The sequence below is a fragment of the Emydura macquarii genome, unplaced genomic scaffold, assembly GCF_026122565.2.
Source record: "Emydura macquarii macquarii isolate MOO-44397 ecotype Brisbane River unplaced genomic scaffold, CSIRO-AGI_Emac_v2 contig_306, whole genome shotgun sequence".
Lineage (NCBI taxonomy): Eukaryota > Metazoa > Chordata > Testudines > Chelidae > Emydura > Emydura macquarii.
In genome coordinates, this window is record NW_027130443.1 from 6,863,833 (window position 1) to 6,882,841 (window position 19,009).

The window sequence follows — 19,009 nt, forward strand, 5'->3', positions numbered from 1 at the left end:
CCCCCTGCCAGGGAGGTTCAGTACCTTGATTTAACCCAGGTCAAGGGTAAGCTGGATTGCTAGTCAGGAGCCCCAGGGAGAGGGACTGGAGCAGGGAGGCAAGTGGGTAACACTGCCGTAGTGCAGAGGTGATTTTTTAGATTTTTTTAAAACCAATTGTTTAAAGAGATCTCTTTCTCCAGCTGCATTTCCACCACTGCCGTCCCCCAGGCCCTGCAATGTATTGCTCCTGAAAGTTCCTTATTGATCTTGATCCAACAGCTAACCCTCTGCCGAGTCCCCTTCTGCCCTCCCCTTCCCCTGCCGTCCTTGCGCTGGTGAATGGTACAAAGTTGGTGGGCAGCCCCCAACCCAAACGGCTGGGTCTGATGTGGAGCCCTCGATGGGTATCTCCCAGGATGTGATGACAGCGTGAGTCTAGCTAGCTGGAGAACTGGAACAGGGAAGCCGTGGCAGATAGGGTGACCAGATCTCTTGATTTTATAGGGACAGTCCTGATATTCGGGGGGGGGGGTTTCTTATATAGGCATCTATAACCCCCCCACCCCGTCATGATTTTTCCCACTTGCAATCTGGTCACCCTAATGGCAGTGCACGCTTCAGCACAGGCTGGCCCGGGGCCCGAAGTAATTATGTGTGGGGTAGCCTGTGCTGAAGTGCACATTGCTGCAGCGTCACTTTTCCAGGACCTGAGCTAGCTAGATTAAAGCAAGCTCAGGGATGCCTACTCAAACTGCAATCGCACCCTGTGATTCCAGTATAGACGGACCCAAAGAAACACTAACAGCCAAACAATGGGGCTGCCTGTGATGGTGAGAGAATGGCAAAAGAGGTGTGAGGCCAGGCTGAAATGACACAGCCGAGACCTGCCGCCCCACTGGAAGCATGCTAGTTTTCTTACGAAAAAGAGCAGAGGGCAGCCGAATCCCCCCAGCCCGGTTTCTGCAGAATACAGCTCCCTGAGCCTTAAACTGATCAAGGCCTGCTTGAGGTCTTAATGAGTCAGCAGCTCTCGAGGTCTGTGATGCTATCAGCAGAATAGGAGCTGGCCCAAGGCCTTAAGCATGACACTTTGGTAGAAGAATCAGAATTGCAAGGACTGGTGGCGATGCCTGAGTCAGAGCTGTTGCAAACATTCGCAGTAGTTGAATAGTCTGAGATCGGTTTAAGGGTAAAAAGAAGACTGGTTTATTTATAGGGTCAGCGGATCTTCAAGCTGAGAAAGAGAAACGCTCTTCATGGCGCGGAGTGCACAGGGCAGGGTTGGTGGGGGCCGAGGTGAGCTCAGGGCGCTCAGGGTTTAGTTGGTGGAAAAAGGCTTCGCAGGCTTGGCCACAGATGCTCTGGCCAGCCCTGGTGGAGGTATTCTCCCTGCAGAGGCTGTGGCAGGCGTGCAGGAGTGGGCTCCCGGGCAGTTCCCCCTTCCCCTCACGGAAAGGGAGCAGTGCGCATTCCTCCAGGGCCCAGCTCCCAGTACTGCTAGCAGGTGTGGAAGGGGGATGGGGTGCTGGCCACTCCCCCACCCTGCCCAGCCAGGCTCCCTGAGGCATTCACCAGTTCTGTCTGTGCTATATGCTGGCTGCCTCCTGCCCAGCTGCATAGGTGTGGAGTGGGGAGCTATGGTTTCCAGTCCTCTGCCCCCCCCCCCCCACACTTCACCTGAACAGCCATAATCAGCCCAGGGTTTTCCCAAGGGACACAAGAGCAAATCAAGGGGAAATGCAATGTGCTGCTGGAGACGGGAGCCGAGGTGGTGAACCCTTGGTGAGCACAGTGCGGGGATGACAGCCGAGAGTGGGGGACAGTGCTGTGGAAGTGCAAGGAGGGGGCTGCAGTCCTGTTCTGCCCAGTCCCCCAGACGGGACAATCAAAGGCTGTAAATCACAGCCTGCTCTCGTGGGTTGAGGGAGGCTCTATGTCTGAGTTCCCATGGCAGTCCCTCAAGCACCGTGGTTTCCAAAGAGCTCAACTGCACCGTGCATCTCCAGCACCCTTCCCGAAAGGCCAAGACTAGAGAGCGCACCTGCCGAGGACTCCTCCGGGGACAGAGAGGAAGACTCATGGGCAAGCTGCGTTTGTCTTGTCCTCCTTCTCCTCCTCCAGCCCCTTTTCTGTCTTGGCGGCAATACTGTAGTAATAGGAACGGATTATGGTTTCCACGGCTGCAAACCCTGGGCGATCTTCCCATCTGCAAGAGAAAGAGGAACCAAAGAGAGGTCAGTAAGAAGGACCAGCATGGGTTACCAAAGCAAACAGTCTAGGAGGGACACACAGCCCGGATGCACCCAGCGGATGCAGAGCGTAGGGGTCAGGAGTAATGCCCTTAGCTGAACCTTCTCAGTACTCCTGACACCCTAACTAGCCAGCCAGGCTGCCTCATGGACCGCCCTGCCAGACTGAGGAAGTCAACAGGCTGGTTCTTAAACCTAGCAGCAGCAGCAGCTCGCCGGCTGCTCAACGCCCACACTACCTCCCTGTGCTTGTCTCTCCAAGCCCCGCTCCTGCTTTGCTCCTCCACAGCTCCAGCTGTCCTGTCCTGCACCTCGCCTGTTCCCCGCCTCTCCCAGCCGTGCTTCTGCCTTTCCTGACAATGTGGCTCCTGCCCTCGGCTCCAACTCTGCCTCCACCCTGGGCTCGGATTCCTGACTTCGACTCTGTATCGCCTCTGGACTCTGGCATTCAGACTCTGACCACTAGGCCTGACCCCTGCCCTGACCACTAGGCTGACCACCCACCACCCAGTCCACCAACAGTGGGACAGGAAGAGCAGGGATAAGGGAAGATTCCCCTGGCACCACATTGGCATCAGGGGACGAGTGGGGAGTTCAGTCTATTAATCATTAGCCTCCCTGCTGAGGCTGCAGGCAAGTAAGCCAGTTGTGCTAGTGTGTCTATGATGTGGACCCCCCTGTAATGAGACCTGTGCTGAGCAGCCTTGAGATGCCCGTCCCTTCCGACCTGGGCTGGACTCATCTCAGCGACAGACTCTGCATCCCATTAGCATGCCCGGGCCCATACCCAAGAAGCATCTAGGAAAGAGCCCAAACGGCAGAGTTTGGCTCTGAGTAGAAAGGCAGGTCCTGACTGCTCCGGCTGGGAGCACAACTGCTGTGATTCTGCCTCTTTGCTGGGCTACTGGGAAAGGGACCGCCAGGGGTAGGGTGCCCGTCCTGGGAACTACCCCCCCCCCTTGCTTAGCACCCTGGTAAGAAAGACCAACAAGGCAAGTCACTTACTAGAGCAGACAGGGCAGACCAAAGGGACCCTCCTTCACATGTCAGTGGCGAAGGGAAGAGCCCTTCGAATTGCTGGGAAATCCCAGGAGGTGTAGAGAGGTGAGTCGCTCAGAGGGGCTAGCCTGGAGGAGCTGCTATGCTAAATTTAGCCGCCAAAGTGTGTTCTGCTTTGCATCGTGGTACCTAATGACTGATCAGCTAAAACCTTATCATAATTATCCGGCTCTGTCTGCCATCCCATGCACCTGCTGGCCACAGATGCTGCAGCCTGGGATGGCTGAGCCTGAGACAGCCTGAGACTGTTTCTAAGACGGAGAGACCCAGACAGGCTCCAAGCTCTTCCAGGGGAGCTGCAGGCAAGGTGAGGAGAAGGAAGAAAAGGAAAGAAGCAATCACTCATCACGGACCCTGCAGCCCAGACAGAGGATGATCAGGACAGGAGGCACCCCCCTCCACAGCCGCCACCTTCATGCAGACAGTGTGCCCAGTCCCAAGGAGGCCTGCATCCAGTCTGCTGGGAGAGTAGTTGGGGAAAGACTTACTTGTAGGTCCAGCACTGCAGCATCAGCTTGTACATCTCTGCTGGGCAGTCTGTCGGGCACTCCATGCGCTTCCCTTGCTCGATGAAACTGATCACTTCAGGGCCTTTCATTTTCTAAGGCGAGACAGCAGGGAAATGTGTTACTGAACCTGCCCTCCCCACCAAGCACAGCTGAGAGAGGACAGGTTAGCCCAGCCCTAGGGTCCTTTACACTGAGTCTGTGATGAGCTAATGACACTGGGTGTGCACACCTCCTGTGGTGATGCTGTCAATTACCACAGCACCTTGCATTTTGTATCTCACATCTGCCCTAGTGCATGCCTGTCTCCCGGTAACCAGGCCAGCACGCTGCTTTTTGCAGTGCAGAGGGGACCCTCTTGCCAGGACTGGGTGATTACTTTGGCTGGCCCCCTTCTCCCTGCCCTGGCTGGAAGGGCATTCCAGAGTTCATTGCCCCATGTATGGCTCTGTCTGCCTGCCCTCTGGGTATTCTCTCTGCCGCTGAGGCACTATGGGACAACTACCTGGCTCTTCAGGGGATGCACTGAGGCAGCATGGCTGCGGTGGGATCACAGACTCAGCTGGGACAGCAGAGGAGCTGCCCTGGGGTGAGTAAAGCAGACTCTAACCCAGCAGAGCGTCCTCATTCTGCTCACCTTGTATGGTTTCTGCCCGTAGGTGAAGGCCTCCCACATGGTCACTCCGTAACTCCACACATCACTCTTGCTGGAGAACTTGTGGTACAGGATACACTCTGGCGCGTACCATTTCAGGGGCCACTTCCCAGCTGTCCTGGCCTGCAGCAAAGCGACAAAGAAAGGAGGGGGTGGCTTACCCAGCAACTGTCTGAAACACACTCCAGTGCCCTGAGCCTGAGCCCCTTGTCTTGGGTCTGGTTTACCGTACCTGTCCGTCTAATGAGATCACAACCTTTCAAGGGAGGATTCACTGTCAAGGACAGATTCAAAATGCCCAGCCCCAAACCCTGGGTCAGAACCTGAACCCACATCCAGTTTATGAGCTGTCCTCTATCACTATATTGGCATGAACTAAAAACCCAGGTCTGAAAACCCCTGCACTTTGGGCTGTTTGAATCCGGATCAGAGTCTGAATGGTGCACTGAATCCATCGCTAATTCAAAGCTGAGCTATCTGGGCAGCGTCCTACAAGGAGCCTCCTTCTGGTTCTCCAGGGGAACAAAGTCAGGGCTAAGTCTGCCCTAGTGTCATATGGGGAGAGGGCTCCCTCTCCTGTTTGCCAGAATGAATGGAGGATGAAAGTAACATGAAGTGAACTTCCATGCCTGTCTGAAACAAAGCCTGGGAACAGCCCATCCCCCATGTGACTAATGAGCAGTTTACAGAGCCTTGGGGTGTCTTCTGTGGCCCCTGCATACAGAATTCAATGCAGATCTGTACTTCGCCCCAGCACACGTGCTCTGGATGCGGTGTTCCAGCCAGGAGCCTCGATCCACAGCTCCCATCTCAGGGCAGGTGGAACGACAGCAAATCCAGAGCACAGGGAGTTGGTCTGTCTCCTATGCAGCCTCTTGGATGCACTCCAGATTCTGTGGCGTCATGTAGCAGATCCACATGCCAGTAGGTTAAAAATATGACAGAATGTACACAAGCTTGGAAATGAAACTAGAATGCTACTTGTGTCTGGAGAGATCACTGTGCAAAAAGCGCCATTGTGTGGCAACCACACCCTGCTATGTTTGCAATTGTTATTATTTAGTATCTCTATTGTGGTGCCAACTGGGGGCCCCACTTAGGGAATGGGGCCCCTTGTGCTGGGCACTATATAAACAGAGAACAGAAAGCTGGTCTCTGCCCCAAAAAGCTTCCAAGCGTCACTCATTCGTCCCTTCTTCTTCTCTGGCTTCTCTGCTTCACTTCTCCAACATCTTCAAATGGCTACAGTGAAAATAACTTTCCTCTTCTACAACTCCACCACATCACCCCCTCTCACTGCCCCCTTTGGTACCCTCCTCCCTTTGTCCATATATATTTCGAGCCCCTTGTCACCCCCAAAGCTCACCAGAGTTCCCGGCTGCCAGCATCTTGGCTCTTGTTACTTGCTTCATCCTTGCTAGTGACACCATCCAGTCTCCCTTTCTATAGACCTAGCACCCCCTCACCTCTTACAGATCCCTTCCTAGAATGCTCCTCCTACGTGTGTCTTTCTGCCACTGGTCTCCTCTGCAGCATTATGCATCTTCATTCTTACCCATGATCCTTAGCCTTCCATTGTACCTCTCTGTGTTGAACTGTAAGTTCCTTGGGGCAGGGACCAGCTTTCTGAATGTCTGCACAGTCACATGTGCAGCTATGGCACTATATAAACAACAGGAATGACGAGACTTGGGTGTCATCACAAGGCAGAGCTCCTGGGAATGGCGTAGACATGTGGCTCTGGGTCTCCGCGGCAAGCCAGAAAGGTTCGGGTCATGGGGTGTTATGAGAAAAGTGTCCCAACGGCACACACGTGAGATGCATGCATGGCTCCCATTAACAGGTGCAGTGAAAAACACGGACTCCATCTGGGGTGACTCTGCAGACATGCCCCGGTCCGTGATTCCTCTGCTGTACCTTACGCTTACCTTGTAATAGCTGTCATCAGCAGCAAGAGCCTTGGAGAGTCCAAAGTCACTGATCTTGGCATAATGCTGGTTGACTAGCAGGACATTTCTGGCTGCCAGGTCTCTGTGGACAAAGTTCTTGTCTTCCAAGTACTTCATCCCTATGGCCACTTGGTGCATCAGCTCCACAACGTTGCTCACTGGAATCTCATCTCTGGGGAAAAGAAAAAAGAGGACAACACGGTAAGAAATCCATGGACAACTAGGAAACTGTCATTACCATGGCCCCTCGGAGCTTCACAGCGAGCAGAGAATTCAGACTGTCCTGCTCCAGCAGCATCAGTCCCGACTAACCAAGATAAAAGGAAATCTCCATTAGCTATTAGCAGCACAGGTGTGCCAAGAACCCATTTATCTCACCCCACATACCCACAGTTTCTACATGTGCCATGGCCAGACTATTCTAGAAATGTTTCAGAAAGTTCCCTAATGTTTTACTGGAACTATTTTCCATATCCCTCCACCTGCAAAGCAATTCTCTCTCCGTTCCTGTGGGTTTGATGGTACAGTGTCCAGAAGGGGAGAGGATTCAGCCAGCCATGTCTATTCAACATCCTAAAGAACACTCACCTCTTGGAAGACAAGAACTTGTTGAGCGGCCCGCCTGAAGCCATCTCCATGACCAGCATCAGCGATTCTGCCTCGCAAACCCCAATCATGCGGACAATATAGGGGTTGTCTAGTTGATGCATGATCTGCGCCTCCTTCATCATTTCATCCTTCACCGCCTTTTCATTGTTGCTTTTCAGCACCTTGATGGCCACATCAATCTGCTTCCTAGCCGGGGGAGGGGGAGGATGAGCACAGGTGGGGTGAATTAAGCTGCAGATGATCGAGTGTATCACAGCCAGTAATGGGAACCATCTGTCAGTGGTACTGTTTAAAGCTGGTGGCTCAATAGGCTGCATCCACAATGCCTGGTGTAATAATGATACTATTAGGGCATCTCATGCCCAGTTATGGTCATGGGCTACCACAGATTAACTCTGGGTGCGGAGTTCCTGCAGCGATGCTTTTGGGGAACCATATACGAGAAGACTAGGCCAGGAAACAGTAGCTAGAGAAATAATGACAGCAACTGAGAGAAAAATTCTGTCTCAGACTGTGCAGTCAGGGGCAGCTAGTCTCTTCCCTCACCCTTTTTAGCACAATATTAATAGGTAGAGTTTATAATCTGTAGCTCTGAAGGCAGCTTACAAAGCAGGATCAGTATTATTACTGCCATTTCACAGTTGGGAAAACTGAGGCATGGAGAGGGGCAGGATCATTTCCAGGGTCACACAGGGAGTCAGTAGCAGAGCCAGGAATAGAATCCCCATCTCCTCCTCAATCCCATACCCCATCTAGCGGATCAAGGTGCCTTCTTTAAAAACATGAACTCCCACTCTGATTGCATGCCTTAGCTGGCCAGCAGACACCGTCAGTATTTGCAGTCAATGTGCGAGTTCCCATCGCTGGCGTCTCCAGTGCACACCCCACTCCCCAGCGCACATGAAGTCACTGTTGCATCTTTCACCATTGGCTTTCCCATGCATGCGCCCCCTCCTCCCGACATCGGCATACACACTCCTGTCTCCATCCCTCTGCTCTGGAGATGGGTCCGAACCGAAGCCCTGGACCCAAACTCCCCTAAACTGGGGTGGGCTTGGCCCATCTCTATCCTAAGCGGAGTCTGAGCCATGCTCCGCTTCTCATCCTTTTTGGACAGCACTTACTTCCTCATCTTGTAAACTCCTTTCCTGACACAGCCGAAGTTTCCTGAGCCCAGTTCCACCTCGTCAATCATCAGGTGGTCCCTCTTCAGGAAGAGCTTCTTGTCCTTCAGCTCCTCGGGGTCACTGTAGGGGCTCTCGTAGACACTGGTGTCCATTGGCAGGACGCAGGATTTCCCTGGGCCTTCCACAGAAGCACAGGATCAAGGATCTGTCATGCACCCCCTGCTGTTCTCTCCCTGTCATTCCCTCGGGAGAACCTGGAGCCTCCCCATTCCTTCTGTCAACTCTCCTCCACATGCTGTCCTTCCAGCCTCCCTCTTGGCCATCTCCCTTGGCTTTCCAGCCTGTGGCGGCCCCTCCCGCTCCTACTGCTGGATGGAGTTGGAGCTATTAGTGCTTCCAGTACGACGGGCCTTGATCCTAAGCACACTTCCCCTGTGCACAGCTTCACGCACGTAAGCAGGGCCATTGTAGTCTCATTATGCCCGTGTTTAAGTGTTTGCAGAGTCGAACCCACAGACAGGATTGAGGCAGGGGAAAGGGGGAACAGGATTGGGCTGGGCTTGGTTTATTCCTGGGTGCAATCGTTTTAGAGCATTCATGCAAGTGGCTTGGGGCCCTGTAAAACAAATGGGGCCCTTGGATTGTCCTTAGGTGCCTTGAGTGTGGTGAAAGCCTTGTAGCACCTCTCTTAGCCCAGAAGATGGTGCTAATGTGCTGGGCATGGCAGAAGCTTAGCTGTGCCGTAGTTGCGGGAACCTGCAGCATCACTAGTTCATGTCCCACTGCCAGGCTGGCCTAGTGCGCCCTTCTCCGAGCTGTGAGAGCAGGAAGAGAGGCCTCTGCCGGAATACTCACCGATGGGCTCCGGTGTGTATCCGTCTGCGTTCAGCGTCCCCAGGCGTCTCTGGGCCTGAGAGAGAAACAATGATAAAATAAATGATGCATTTAATACAACACGAGGGAAACAACTGTTGTAGCTGTCTGGGATCTCCAGAACCAGTGCCTTCCCATGATCTCCGGGGCTCTGTGAGATCACTGCCTTCTTTATGTGCCCACTCTCTGGCTACCGCATGCACAGACCTTTCTGGTAAGCAGCAACCACTGGGACAGCATGTGCTCCCCACCTGTGCCCCAAGGATACTGAGCGAGGGCAGCCCCAGCCACCATGCTGTCCCTTCCACCCCACACGGAATCTGGGGAAGGGATGGGGGTGGGCTGGGGAGTAGGGATCCAGGTATCTGAAAGCTGGTCAGGAGCTTGCTCTTTCTTCTCCAGCCATGGCTTGCATGCACCCCCATGGGAGATCAGCTGAAGCCAGTCTGGCATCTGTCTTGGGCTGCCAATCCAGCATCCAGCTCTGCCCTATAAATCTAGAGCTCCTGCTCCAAGTGCTGGGGAAAGTGGATATTCCTAGGCAGATTCTTCGACACAAAAACTGGAAGAAGTGGCAGGTTGTCTGGAGAGTCAAGTGCACCCTCTGTGATGAATCATCCTTCATTAGCCAGGCCCCGAGACACATGTACACATGAATGCCCAGTGGAGCTGGGAGTCCCCCTCTTCTGCCCCCTCTGTGCCTCTCCCAGCCCAGAGTCGTGGGACTACCTGCCGCACAGTCAGAAAGGCAGGGAAGCAGGGGCACAGAAAGAGCACGGAGTTCAGGCCAAAAGCCAGTAGTTAATCCCTGCCTCTGCCAAGCGGGCAGGCCTGGGGCTGAGCTGGACTCCCCAAATCATAGGCTTACGTGTTGTATGATGGAAATGTGCTTCCATCTCTAGCTGTAGCTGTGCCCAGCCATCTCCCCTTTCCCCTGTGCCCTCCCAGGAGGGAATGGCTTCAGGCTGCAGCTACCCTTAGTACAGTCCAAGCAAGTCTCTGCCTTTCAGAGAAGCTCTGCAGGGACAGAAAGAAGATACCGCCCCAAACTTACACTTCCGGAGGGGTGGGCTGGCGGGGCCGGTGCCACGGTTGCTGAAAATCAGGAAAGAGACATTGTTAGCACACTGCCATCCTCTGGGCGAGGCGATTCCTCAAAGGTCAGGGAGAAAAGGGGTTTCCTTTCACGTCTTTAGCCTGGGCCTGATTCCGGTTCACACGAAGGGCCCTTTACACTGCTCTGACAGCATGGAGTAAATGAGGATGAGGTCCCCAGACTCTAGTGTTGGTGAGAAGTGTCAGCCTGAGGCGTGTGCGGATTCCCGTGGCTAACCTCCGAGCAGGAAGAGAGTGAGTTCTACCCTGCCCCAGGAGAAGCACTGTCGTCCAGCAAACCGGCATCAAACTGGGATTGACTAGACACGGGACAAGCTTTTCAAAGTGACGCATGATTTTGGGTGCCCGGTTTCAGGCCTCTTAAAGGCTGATTTTCAGGAAGCGCTGAGCACTCGCCCTCTAAAATCAGCCCCTTTAAGGTGTCTCCAGTTAGACACCCACAATCATGAATCACTTTGGACAACCTTAGCCTGGGGTTCTCTTCCCAGCTCTGTCACTGTCTCACTGGGACCTTAGGCAACCACTGAGGCCAACATTGTCAAAAGTGGCTAGTAATTTTTGCCCAACTTGGGATATTGTGGGCCTGATTGTCCGAGGTGCTGAGCACCCGCTGCACCGTGTGTCCCTCCAGATCAGAATGTGGGCATGTTAGTTGGGAATGGTGGGCTTGCACTGACCCCGCTGTGGGGATAAACAGAGGCCTTAAGACTCCAGGGCTGTTAATCTGGCACCTCTCCCCAGCAGGAATTACACTCAGATCAAACAAAAGTGGGACTAAAACAGCAAGGGAGAGACAGAAACGAAGCAAATAAAAAATAAACCATTTCCCTTCCCCTAGACACCGAACCAGAAGCATTCAATCGGCTTGGCGGTTGATCGGGAGTCACGAGGCAGACAGAGCCCCTTGTCATTCCTGCTTGAACGTGGACAATGGGTGACTGATTCCTCAATGTGGAAATGAAAACCAGTGGCTGGATTCAATGATGCTAAACCAATTTACCCCAGCTGAGGCATTGACCCCATCTGTCCCGTCACAGGATCTGGCTTTATCATCAGTGTCTTCCCTGCCTGGTTCAGGAAGGAATTGTTTCCCACCAGATACAGCATTGCACAGCTGGCTAACAATAGATGCTTCAGGGGGATTTTTTTTTTTTTTTTTTTTTTGCCTTCATCTGAAACCTCAACCCACTTTCAGATGCAGGATACCAGACTGATCCAATCTGGCAGAGGGTAGAATTCCTGCCCAGACAGTCTAACAGCAGGCCCAACACCCCCCTGGAATGATGAGTGGGCCGGTTTGGTCAGGCAGCAGTTGGATAACAGGGAAGAGCAATGCTTGATGTGAACTGAAACAACTGAGGGAGCTCTCCCTACAACCACAGCAGAGGAAGAGAATTGTCTCTCGGTGTGAGGTGGAGGAGTGGGAGCTGTGCTCCTACTTTCTGTTAGCACTTATTTTAGCCTCTGGCCAAGATGGAGTGATACAGTGTAGAGGAACCAGGACAGGTCAATGCCCGGACCTGGTCTGAAATACATACATCAGAATTGCTATCCTTGGGCAGATTAATGTAATGGCCTTTCGCTCTGTGTCTCTATCCAACAGTGACCATCACCCAATTTTTCAGAGAGAGATGTGCAAAAATCCCAGAAACAGACAGTTAGGGCAGAAGGCGGGATACTAAATTAGATGGCTTCAGCGATCTGATCTAATATGGCAGGAAGCAAGATAACAGATGGACAGATCCAAAGCAAACCAAATGAACCTGTGGGCTAAAATAGATCCCCAGTGTTAAGGGGTGGTTAGGTGTTAGACAGCAGACAAAGATGGTTGGCCTGAAGATTTAACTCACCTGCTGGCATATTGGGATTAAGGCAGTTTTCCTTCAGGAAAAATATCAATCCGTCTGGTTTAAGTTTCAAGTACTCCACCAGCTGGGGAAGAAATCAGAGGAGAAGGAGATTATGCCAGGGAGGAAAATCACTTTTTTGTTTTACAGGCAACATTTGGGGTTTCTGGTAACTATTTCTCTTAGGTGTGTGGCAGACAGACCCCCATTAGCTCCTCTTGTCTGTCTATGCACTCGGGATCCTCTTTGCGTGAATATTGACAAGCCCCGTTGGCTGAGAGAGCTGGGGAGAGGGATTTGGGTTGTTACTACACAAAGGAAATGAGAATGAGGACAAAAGTAAAGTCTGCAGGAGCAGAATTGGTTGGAACATTTCCAGTTAAACGAACAGGGGTTGGTTTCAATGATTGTGAGTAAGACTCTTTCCACTCTATTGCCTGGTGGGAAGGCACTTCTCTGAGATGCTGGGGTGCCAGGGTCAGGTGCCTAATTCCAAGTGGAGTGTCTCATCCCAGATCACAGAACTGTGCAGACCTGGGACTTGAACCTGGGTCTCACAGACCAGTGTAAAAGAGTATAAGTTTTTTTTTCTCTCGCTCTCTCTCCCTCCACCCTACCAGGCTTTGATCCCACCATGGACATTCAACACAATTCCATCTTTGTGGAAACATTGTAAAGGTTAGAGTTTTGTTCAAATGTGGAAGGAAAACACATTTAAAACCCTCAAAAGTTGCTATGAAATGGAATTGTTGCTCTCTGACTCGTGGGATAGAAGGGTTTGTGTCCAGGAGAGAGCACGGTCTGTGTCTTCTGTGCAACAGACTGCAGCTGCTCTGAGACCAAAATGGCAGCTGTCTATGCACACAAGAGGGATCTTTGGAAGATAAAGGTGAAGTTCACAGAAGACAAAAAAAGCATCCCAGTTTCCTGGCTATGGACTTGGTAGCAGTCGGAGGTGGCTCACAGTAGGAGGGAGAGACGGGGATGTGGAGATCAATCAGGACTCATTGTAGGCAGGAATCTCTAGTATTATGTGGGGCAATCCCATGGCTAGGTACGTGATGATGCCCACAGAGTATAGGCTTAGTTAACAAGACCACCTCAAGACACCTGACCTGGAAAGTATGGTGGCCAGGAGGCTAGAAATAAAGGGCATTGTTCCTCTCAGTTCCTTTATAAACACAATGTGGTGGCATCTTTCAGTGACGTGCCTAGGGTGTCGTAAGACAAGGAGTATTCCAGAGTGGGGGTGTTCAGAGCTATGCAGAAGATAGTGCTACTATTATTGCACAGAACTGACTGTGCAGTGGATACAGGAAGCTGGAAACTGAAATTGAAAGGGTTAATGCTGCCTCTGAAATAGCTGTTCTACCCAGGTAGGACCTCATATGGCTTCTGAAGCTCAGGCTAATGCTTTCTACCCCCCAAGACTAGAGGTGTATATGACAAGAGAACTTCTCCTTCTCCTGACTGGGGGCAGCTGAGGCTAGCATCCCACAGTACCATACCTGCCACAGCGTGTCAAACTTGGTTCCCTCGGGGATGGAGTACTTGCCGGACTTGTCCTGGTCGATGCGGTAGTGATACACCGTTTTCCCATAGATGAGGGACAGTGCGTAGGTGCCAGTTTCCTTCCTTTCTCTCAGTCTGGGTGGGAAGGAGGAGGGGTCTGAGTGGCTGGCTTTGGGACTCGACCCGTGAAATTACAGTGCGTCCCCACTAGGAGCATGTGGGTGGGGAACTCTGACCATTTCCAGAGCTCAGGGAAAGATCACTCCCTCCACCAGGACCACATCCTTCCACGGGGAGGTGGGATTTGCAGAGACCCCGTGCTCCACACTGTTCTGATTCTTTCAGGGCACTAGCCTGGGCGGTGATGGGTGGCTGCTCCTCTGCCTCCAGAGCTCACCTGGAGAGCTCCACTAGGCTCATTCCTCTCCCCCACCTCTTGAAACATCTACTAGAAGCCACTCTAGGAACTGTGAGATCCCACAGTCTCAGCTGCTGGCCATGCCCTGATGATGCCCAGCTCTACATCACCTCAGTCACTGGTAAGTGAAACAAGCAGATGGGGCGTAATGGGTATGGGGGTCATGGTAACAGGAGCATGTATCTCCCAGCGCTTTGCATACTCACAGGAATTTCCCATCAGGCTGTGCTCCGGAGTAGAGCCTGCGTTCAGCCTCCTCCCGGGAGATGTTGCCATGGTACCAGGGCATCTTCTCGTGGGCTGTGGTAGCAATGAGTTTCTCGACCTGAGGGGCCTGGCTTATGATGGCCTGTTCGAGGGCATCGCCCTGCAAGGGAGTGAGAAGGGAGACCATTCTACCCAGCTATTGCTAGGCACTGTATCAGCTGTTGCACAGCGCACTGTTTTCCAGTGCATCCTCTTGGACAGTCGATAGTGAAACCTCAGAATCCCTCTCTTGGTCACCGATAAACCTCTGGCTCTCAGCAGCACTGGAGTAATCCTGGGCTGAATTCTGCTCCAGTGCAAATCCAGAGTGACTCCATCGTCCAAAGCAGTCACTGTCCCTCCCACCCCTCGCCGCCCATTGTGGGGAAGGGAAGAGAGCCCACCGACTTGCAGTGGAGAGAAGAGGAAGGTCATGGTGGCCTTTAGAAGAGGAATATTGTTAGCGATGGTCACAAACCCTGGGGTCTGTCTTCCATTGTCCATTGTCAATCCAGAGACCTTTTAAACTCTCTCCCGCCCTCCCGGCTGCTCTCTCTCCCTTTACATTGCTCCCTAGACCCTGTTAAGAGCAATGTAATCTTGAAGCCATTCGTGGCGCACAGCAAGTTTATTGGTCCCACAAATGTAAGGAAAAACACATTTTCTTATTTGCCTGTAGATGGCACACTTTATATTAACAACCTATACCTGCATGTAGGCACCTATATCCCCTTTATGTCTAACTTTCATAACAGCCCCCACCCTCAAAGGATGTCTCTTCATTCCTAGCACAACAGCGTCCTAGTCCATGACTGAGGACCAGACTCTTAAGTGCTACAAGAATACTATTAATAATAACATAGACAAGCCATTGATTTGGTGATGCTTTTCTGTTGCAAGGACTTATTTCTGTTAGAACAGTGAATGGGACCATACTAACCATTTGTGGACTTATTTTGCCCCACCCCACTGTCGATCACGGAGTTACTGCACTGAAGTTCATACACTTACACCAGTGGAAAATGGCAAGGAACTTCAAAGGGACCTAACCAAGGTAAGTACATGGGAAACACAGGAGCAGGTGAAATTTGTAGTTGACAAAAGCGAAGTAATGGACATTGGAGGGAATAATATGAACTGGGTTCTAAATTGACTGTATCAGCTAAGAGACAAGGCCCAGGCCTCATTATGGACAGCTCAGTGAAGACCTTTGCTCAATGCGCAGCAGAAGCTGATGAAGCAAAAATTTTAGGATGCATAAGAAAGGGGATGGAGCGTGATATGGAAACTACTTTAATGCCATTATATAAATCAAGGGTGCATCTGCCTCTGAAATACTGTGTGCAGTTCTGGTCACCCCATCTAAAAATAAGGTATTGCAGAATTAGAGGGGATTTGGAAATGGGCAACATGTTTAGGGGCATGGAATAGCTCTAATATGAAGAGAGATTGTAAAAGCGGCAACTATTTTCCTTAGAGAGGAGGTGAATAAGATGGGAGGTAATAAATGTATACAAAGTATTGGATAACATATAGCAGGTAGAGAGGAAACTTCTAATCATCCTCTGTTGTAATACTAGAACAAGGGGCCATTCAATGAAACACAAGTGTCAAATTTAAAACTGATAAAAGGCCGTGCGTCTTCACACAGTGTATCATTAGCATGTGGGACCCTCTGCCAAAAGATCTCACTGAGACCAAGAGCATAGCAGATTTCAAAAAAGGATTGGAAATCCCTGTGGGTAAAAGTACATCCACAGTTACCTTAGATAGAGGGTCTGAGGAGGTAAGAGACATACACTGTACAGCATAAGCCAGTCAGTTTACCTGAGTGTTGGCGACAATTTCCTATGTGAACAGGTTCTTTTATAATTGTCCATTATGGAGTTTATTGCATCTGGGACCAGTCACTGTTAGAGATAGGACACTGGAGCAGATGGGTCATAATAATAATTAATAGAATAATTCTTTTCTAGCACTTTTCATCCATACAGTGCAAAGCACTTTACAAAGGAGGGAAGTATCATTATCCCATTTTACATATGGGGTAACTGAGGCACAGAGCTGTATGAGACTTGCCCACAGCAAGCCGCTGGCAGCATAGCAGGAACTTGAACTCAAGTCTCCTGGTCCCAGTCTGGGGCTCTATCCACTAGGCCACACTGCCTCTCTCATAGCTGGGTCATATGACCTATAAAGCCCTAAATGGCCTAGGACTGGCCTACCTAAGTAGCTGGCCTCTTTCCCAGTGCCATGCTGCCGCAGCTGGATATCCTTCATTACAAAAGCAGTGCCTGGCAGAAAGGGTTTGGGGAGAAGGCTGGTCCTGTGCTTCCTGGAGGAGGAAGGGCAGAAAGGAGTTCTGCAGGGGTCTGGCTGTGCCCCTCCTGACCTCATCTTAATGCTGCTGAGTTCGAAACTGCATGTACTGTTATTGCGGTAAGTTGCCTAGAGCCTTGAATAAATGTCATTCCAGTTATTTTAAAATTGCAATAAATATAGAAGTAGCTAGCTCCGATTTGATACGCCAGTTCCTGTGTCCACAAGTGACTTCAGTGATAAAAGAACTGAAACACACTGTGGGCTCTTTAATGCCCACACAGAACAGACAGGACCTCTCTCGGTACGATGGAGCAGAGCGAGAGAAGAGTTTGAAGGGATAGGCAAAGGATCAGAGCCATGTCTCCAGATGGAACTGGGAAAGAGAGGAAGATTTAGGGAGGCTTTTCCAAACGGCAGGAGCCCTAGAGAAGGCTCTTGCCCCAGTTGTGATGAGCGTGTGTGAAGGGACAGAGAAGTGTTGGTGTAAGATGAATGGAGCGAGGAGGAGTTGAGGGACAGAGAAGATAAATGTGACCAGTCCCCGGAGGGTTCTGAAAACAGCGTTGGTATTGGGAACAGCCGGTACCTCCAGTTTCCAGGTCTGCCGGACGTACTCGCGCACCATGTTGTTCCGCATGCTGTCGAAGATGCCGGTCTGGAGCTCCATCCCGCTGGGGCGGTTACAGGGTTTGCGGAGGGTGCAGCAGAGGCCGTCAGCATCCTTGGAGTAGAATTCGCACAGCTCCTCGGGCCCGCAGTGCGCCTTGCCCCCCGCGATGGCGTACGTGCCGTTCAACTGGCGCTCGATGGGGTAGTGGTAGAACTCCAGGTTGTACACCATGGAGAGGACATAGCCCCCCAGGCTGCGTAGGCACTGGCGCAGCAGGAAGAGGCCATCTGACATGCCGGCCAGTTTGAGGTGCTCCTCAGCCTCGGACCGAGAAATGCTGCCGTAGAAAAAGGGCAGGTGACTGGCTGCATCTGGCATCTCGTACGCTTACTGGGGCGCCTCGGACCTGGTCAGACGCTCTGTGTGCTGGGCCTAGGAAACGGAAGCAGAATTCCTCATCGAGACATTGCATTACAATACTGCCACAGACAAAGGAAAGCTGTTAGCAGAGGGCCCCTTCGGCACGCAGGGCCCACGTCGCCATATCCATCCAGCTGCCTATAATTCATTACTGCAGAGTCAGTTAATAGAGCTTAAGGCCAGAAGGGACTATTCTGATCATCTAATCAGGTGTCCTGCATAACAGGCTAGATAATTCCACCCTGTGGTTCCTGTATCATGCCCATAACTTTTCATTGAGCTAGAGCGTGTTTTTTAGAAACACATCAGGTCTTGATTTAGAGATTTCAGGTGATGAAGAAACCCCTAGTGAGCTGTTCCAGTGGTTAATTATCCTCACTGTTAAAAAATTACACCTAATTTAATTATGCCATTATCATCTACATTTAAAAGCCCCCTGTTCCCAGAAATCTTCTCTCCAGATAGGTTCTTGTAGATCATGATTAAAGGAAATATGTTTTTACACAATGCATAATTAACCTTTGGCAACTCACTACCTCCACATACTGTGAGGGTCAAGAGATTACGGGACTCAATAAAAGGACTAGACAGTTCTATGGATAATCAGAACATTGTTGTTCCAATATATGTTTATTAGGGATATAAAACCCTTATGCGTCTAGGCATAGTGCAACTACTAACTGACAAGTGTACAGAAGAATCTTCCCCTAACTGTCTGTTGCTACATTTTTTGCATCTTCCCCTGGAGCGTCTGGCACTAGATTGTCCATTAGCCGGACCAAGGGTCTGAACCAGTTTGGCTGGTCCTCTATGCCTTTGGACCTAGAATATACAACCCAGAGAAAGCTGTGACTCCAGCATGACAATCGATCACTGCAGATTCCATACAATTCTACCCCCATTTTCAAAGTGGAATCTGCAAATGTCACCGGAGGCCCCTGGACCCACAGCAGAGAAAGGCACTTACCACCTGGCCCTGTAGAGTCAGCTCTCAATAGGAGCCCAACGAGTAATGTCACCCTGCCGGCCGAGCCTGTGCCGAGTCCCCTCCTCCAATGAGCTGCTATTTGCGCGATTGGTTTTGGTGTCAAGTTATCTAAATCCCACCCACAGACCAAGGCCCGTTTCCAGTGATTATTGGCACCAGTGAACTCTCGGAGGTACATGGGCTTCTCGGGAGCTGACCTTTGATGGGGAGATAATGCGATATGATAAGAGCTGAGCTGGCACCTCCCTGCCACAAATAATCCCATAGTCCCATTCAGAATACAGTCAGCCCAACTCCTTGGGTCGCTGGGTCTGGTCTCTGGGCTTCTGCACTGGTTCTTTATTAATTCGTGGTAGTATCATAGTTCCCAGGAGCCCAGTCAGAGACTGGGACCCGACGGTACTAGGTGCCCTACAAACCCAGAACAAAAAGGCAGTCCCGGCCCGAAAGAGCTGACAGCCTATCAGATGAAAGATGGACAGAGACAGACAAACAAGATTTTAAATTGTCCCAATGGCTTG

General features: G+C 51.3%; 1 protein-coding gene across 1 annotated transcript in view; it reads right to left on the minus strand.

The window, feature by feature from the left end:
- Positions 1–935: 935 nt before the first annotated feature.
- Positions 936–19,009, minus strand: part of ZAP70 (zeta chain of T cell receptor associated protein kinase 70) — a 38,897-nt gene continuing 20,823 nt past the window's right edge. The window contains exons 2-13 of the mRNA XM_067557881.1: positions 17,057–17,512; positions 14,109–14,269; positions 13,481–13,619; positions 11,976–12,057; positions 10,064–10,104; positions 8,992–9,046; positions 8,134–8,314; positions 6,989–7,195; positions 6,380–6,572; positions 4,434–4,574; positions 3,779–3,891; positions 936–2,188 (exon numbers count right to left, since the gene is read on the minus strand). Coding sequence (XP_067413982.1) covers positions 2,059–2,188; positions 3,779–3,891; positions 4,434–4,574; positions 6,380–6,572; positions 6,989–7,195; positions 8,134–8,314; positions 8,992–9,046; positions 10,064–10,104; positions 11,976–12,057; positions 13,481–13,619; positions 14,109–14,269; positions 17,057–17,458 — 1,845 coding nt within the window. The 5' untranslated portion in view covers positions 17,459–17,512 and the 3' untranslated portion in view covers positions 936–2,058. The remainder of the gene's footprint in view (positions 2,189–3,778; positions 3,892–4,433; positions 4,575–6,379; positions 6,573–6,988; positions 7,196–8,133; positions 8,315–8,991; positions 9,047–10,063; positions 10,105–11,975; positions 12,058–13,480; positions 13,620–14,108; positions 14,270–17,056; positions 17,513–19,009) is intronic.